General features: G+C 17.1%; 2 protein-coding genes across 2 annotated transcripts; one reads left to right on the forward strand and one right to left on the reverse strand.

The window, feature by feature from the left end:
* Positions 1 to 673: 673 nt before the first annotated feature.
* Positions 674 to 2701, reverse strand: PRSY57_1248400 (putative membrane protein; the record flags this gene model as incomplete). Its single annotated transcript, XM_020115117.1, has 1 exon — positions 674 to 2701. One exon carries the CDS (start codon positions 2699 to 2701, stop codon positions 674 to 676), a length of 2028 nt encoding a protein of 675 aa, XP_019970270.1.
* A 918-nt stretch (positions 2702 to 3619) lies between these two features.
* Positions 3620 to 5153, forward strand: PRSY57_1248500 (hypothetical protein; the record flags this gene model as incomplete). Its single annotated transcript, XM_012908896.2, has 3 exons — positions 3620 to 3685; positions 3890 to 4981; positions 5073 to 5153. The coding sequence occupies 3 exons, from the start codon at positions 3620 to 3622 to the stop codon at positions 5151 to 5153; spliced, it is 1239 nt and encodes a 412-aa protein (XP_012764350.2).
* Positions 5154 to 5523: the final 370 nt, after the last annotated feature.

The following is a 5523-nucleotide window of genomic DNA, read 5'->3' on the forward strand; positions in this document are numbered from 1 at the left end:
TATATATATATATATATATATATATATATATATATATATATATATATATATATATATTATAATATATGCATATTCTATTTTTTTTTTTTTTTTTTTTATTTTTTTTTCAAATGGGTAATAAATAAATAAAAAATATTTAATTATATATTTTTTATATGTATTTATATTTTTTTATATTTTTAAAATATTATGAATAAAATAAAATATTAAATATATATATATATTATATATATATATATATATATATATAAATTTTTATATATCAATGTATTATTTAATTTTATAGTATTAACCTTATAAAAGAAGAAAAATGTTAGATAGATATATTTGAGTTTTAAATAATTATATATGCACATGTATGAACATATATATATACATTCAAATATATAATAAAAAATTGTTGTGATATATTTATACAAGTTAAAAACTGTAGAGAGGAAAACATGAAAATTTTAAGATATTCATTCTTTTAATTATTATTTTTTTTTTTTTTTTTTTATTTCATATTGTATGATAAGGTTTAACGCACACAAAAGTTCATAACAAAAAAAAATAAATAGAATAAAAAAATATATAAAATTCCAAAGGGGTAAAATAAAAGGGTAATCAAATAAATATATAAATATATAAATACATATATACATTTAAATATTTGATATATCTTGATATTGTTTCATTCTTGAACTAATACCGATGCTGTGTACGGACCAATTATTTTTCTTCTGAATAGATAACACGTTTTTGTATTAGGATCCTGGGTAGTGTTGAGTGTGTCCATTATATTTTGATAAATTGAGCTAATATATGTGTTATTATATTTTAATGATTCTTTCATTAGATGCTCTAAATTTATAGAATCTAATAGATTAAGTATATAATATATTTTTTTCAAATAGGACAATTTTATTATATAAGAAAAAAGAGAAGAAAGAGTTTGATGATGATGATGGTTATTTTTTTTATTTTTCATGAGATATGTTTGTATGTCATTAAATATACTACAATTTGGTTTATGACTATTAAACATATTAGGATTTTTTTTTGTTTTTGTTATTTTTATGGTTTTGTTTTGCTGATGTTTATATATGTATAATAATATATCGGATATATATGACCAGAATGTATAAAAAAAAATCAATAGTTGGGACTTATGTATTGATAATAAAAAGTTGTGTTTCGAATTTTTAAAATAATATAAATTATTTTCATATAAGAATTTAAAAAAATATAAGAATGCATATATATTATTAAGAGTTATATAGAAATGTTGGATATATATATATTTATGCTTATGACAACCATTTGCTGATAAGGTGTTGTACATATATCCAGAATAAGCATAAAAAAAATTACATAATGTTTGATTAATATTATTTAATGGAATATAATGATAATTATATGTTTTCTTTTTATATCCATTTTGTTTTTGTAAGGAAATATTATTTTTTAAATATAGTATATATTTATGTATTGTGAAAAATTGATATCTAACAAATGTACTAAATAAATTATATGAAGGAAATATATGTGGAGAATTTTTAATGTATGATAAGAAAAACATTGGCATCATTTCAATAAGACATTTTTTATCTTTTGTAAATAATATATATTTGTCTTTATCTATAGTTACATCTTTATATAAATTATAATATTTTTTTATTTTGTTTATAAATAAAGAGATAAATGTATTCATTTGATGTTCCAAATTATAATTTTTTTTTAAATTATTAAAAATTAAACATATCTGTAAAAGATCCAATGATTGTATTCTTTTTAATATTTCATTATAAATTATATTATATAATAAATAAAAATTTTTATCCTTTCCTTTAAAATGATATATTTTTTCAAAAATTAAGCACAAATCTATATTTGAAAAATCGTTAAGCATATATTTTATTTTTAATATAAGAAATATATTAAAATTTGTACATGGTTCTATAGGTATTTTTGTTAAGATATTTAATAATATACTGAATGTTCTCGGAGTTAATGTTTCTATTAATTTATAATTAATCCTTTTTAATGAGAAAAATATATTTTTATCATGATATATGTTATTATATACATTATGTTCATTTAGTGTACCAAAAAAAAAAAAAGAATTATTTTTTGGATATGATATATCTATTTTATCTTTTGTATTGGTATTTATTATATATTCTTTAGTACATAATAAATTATTATCTTCTTGTATTATAATTTTTTGTAACATTTCAATAATATTTATATCTTTATATTTTGAAAGAACATGTATAATATTTATCCAAGTATTTAAATCATTTGATAATATACTGTTCTCTTTTCTGTTATATTTTAATATTTCTTCATTTTTCTTAAGGTTTGTTAAAATATAATCACTTAGTTCTTTTAATATATGATTACACTTTTCATTCTTTTTAAATGTAAAAATAATATTGGATAAAAAATTAATATCTGTTTTTATATTTTTATCATTTAATAATGGATTAACCAAGTTTTTATAAAAATATAATAAATAATTATAATCTAATTTTATTATTTTTGTGTATATGCAAATATTATTTAACAAATCATAGTGTGTTTTTTTGTAACCTTTTGAATACTTATCAAAATGTAAGATAATATTTTCTAAATTTATTCGTATTAACTGTTTATCAATAATTCGTTTTTTTTCTAATAATCTACGGTTTACTATCAAATCGATAATATGTTTATTCATTACAAAATAAAGGAAAAACAAACATACATATATTTTTTAAAATACATAAAAATAAATACGATTATATATATATTATATATATATATTATTATATATATATATATATATATATATATATATATTTAAATTCTTTCAAATCATGTTGTAATTTTTTTTTTTTTTTTGTAAGTTTTAAATATCTTCTACATAAGTAAGAATATTAAAAATAAAAATTAAATTTTATATTTTATTTTTATAACATATGTAATAAAGGTATATATTTTTTATATTAGATGTTATAAATATAATATGAAGAAATATTCATGTTGTTTTTAAAATGTATATAATATTTTACCTACGTATCATTAAATATTTATTTATATAAATATATTATTATATATAGATATAATATGTAATATATATATATATATATAATATAATATATTGCCATTTAAATATACTATAAATTTGTGATAAAAAACAATGAACTATATATAAAATATATATTATATATATATATATATATATATATAATTATATGTATTATTTTATGGTACTACTTTTTATAAGTTTATTTATTAAATTGTTTTCATTTTTTATTTATTTTTTTTTTTATCAATAATACGAAATAGATATAATTGTTAATTTAACCCATGTATATAAAATATTTTGTTATAATTTTACGGAATTAAAATATAAATATATAATATTATATATATATATTGTATTTATTTTTAATTTCTGATTTAGTCAGTTTATTTTATATTTATAAATAGCCAACTATTGTATCCTAAATTTAAATGCATTCACATTGTTCTTTAAACATTTATAATTAGGTTTGTTATATTTATATTTTTATTTTATATTATTTTGTTTTATAAAAAAATAAGAATCTTATACATTTGGTTATTAATAATTATCCTTTATATTTATAAAACAATGGAATATAAAAAAACGAAAAGAACTAATCAGTTTATATTTGAAGGAAGCAAACATGCCACAAAGGTACTGCCTCCTTAAGCATAAGATAAAAAAGGAAAAATATAAAAATAAAATAAAAATAATATATATATATATATATATATATATATGTACATATATTTATGTATATATGTATATATATTTATCTATTATTATATATATACATATTTGAACATATATGGATGTGATGTTTTATGAACATGTCCTTAATGCTTTTCCTTTTTGTAGAGGCAAAAAATAAATGTGAGTGCGCAATGTAAAGGAATACTTCTATCAACTGTTTCACCTCGTAAAATGAGTTCTGGTATAAAAGAATTTATTAACTTTTTAAAGTTGCATTTCCCTGAAGAGAACTTGGAAAAAGGAGAGATTAAAATTAAGGAGGCTGCTACAGATGATCATGATAATGATTCTGATAGAAAAACAAGTAACGTTGAAAAACAATTGAATGAAGAGATACGTAAAGAAAATTCAGATTATATTAGATTTGCTCCTTTGAGAAATATTATAAAAAACTTTACATTCATCAAATTTAATAATGCAGCAGATAAAAATCCATCAGAAATTGTTACACAAATTTTTTCTATGGCTAGAAATAAAAAAGAAAAATATATCTTAAGAAATATTTGTAAAATTATACCGTTCGATTGTATATGTAAACCTCATATATCACCTTTTATTAAAACACTCCTTCCATTATTAAAGGAAAATTTTTCTAAAGGATTATGTGTACAAGAAAACTTTACTATTACGAATTTGCTCAAGTTGTTGAATGTGTCAGAAGAAAAAACAAGTGAGCTAGCCAATAAGCAAGATGAACCACAAGAAGAAAATGCGAATGAAGACACCTCGAAAGGTAATGAAAATAAAAATGGAGATAATAATGAAAATAAAAATGGAGATAATAATGAAAATAAAAATGGAGATAATAATGAAAATAAAAATGGCGATAATAATGAAAATAAAAATGGCGATAATAATGAAAATAAAAATGGCGATAATAATGAAAATAAAAATGGAGATAATAATGAAAATAAAAATGGCGATAATAATAAAAATGATGATGAAAATAAAAATGATCAGACTTCCAAAACAAACAGCCAAAATGATAATGAAGAAAAAAAGTCAGAAAATAAAAACGAAACAGTTCTGAACAGTTCAGGAGAAAAAAAAACTACATGGGGATTAATATATAAATGTTCGAATACAAGAACATTAACAAAAAAAGATGTATTGACAGTATTGGATAATTGTATAGGAAATAATTATTCAGTGAATTTAACAAAACCGGATTTAGCAATTATAGTTCATGTGACGGAGGTAAGAATAAGTGTATTATGTAAATAATTATACATATATATATATATATTATATATGTTATATTTATTTATTATTATTTTTTTTTTTTTAGATAATGTGTGGTATTAGTATTATAAGGGATTATGACAAAACCAGAAAATTTAATATATCATCCTTTAATGAGGATTCATAAATACACTGAATGTTCACACAATATATATATATATATATATATATATATTTATTTATTTATTTATTTATTTATTTCATCTATCATGAGCATAATATAAATTTAAATGTTTATATAAACACAATTATATATTTATTTATAATATAAAGGATTACTATATTTAATAATATATGGTTAACAAACAATAATATATATATATATATATATATATATATAATATTTGTTTATATTTTTTTATATATTTAATTAAATTTTTTTTTTTTTAAATAGTAAATTTATAATATCTATATTATATTAAAATATTAAGCACTTTTCTTTCACCTATATATATTTATTTTTATTAATGTTTTTTTTTTTTTTTTTTTTTTTTTTT

This window comes from Plasmodium reichenowi, chromosome 12 (assembly GCF_001601855.1).
Source record: "Plasmodium reichenowi strain SY57 chromosome 12, whole genome shotgun sequence".
In the NCBI taxonomy this organism is placed as follows: domain Eukaryota; phylum Apicomplexa; class Aconoidasida; order Haemosporida; family Plasmodiidae; genus Plasmodium; species Plasmodium reichenowi.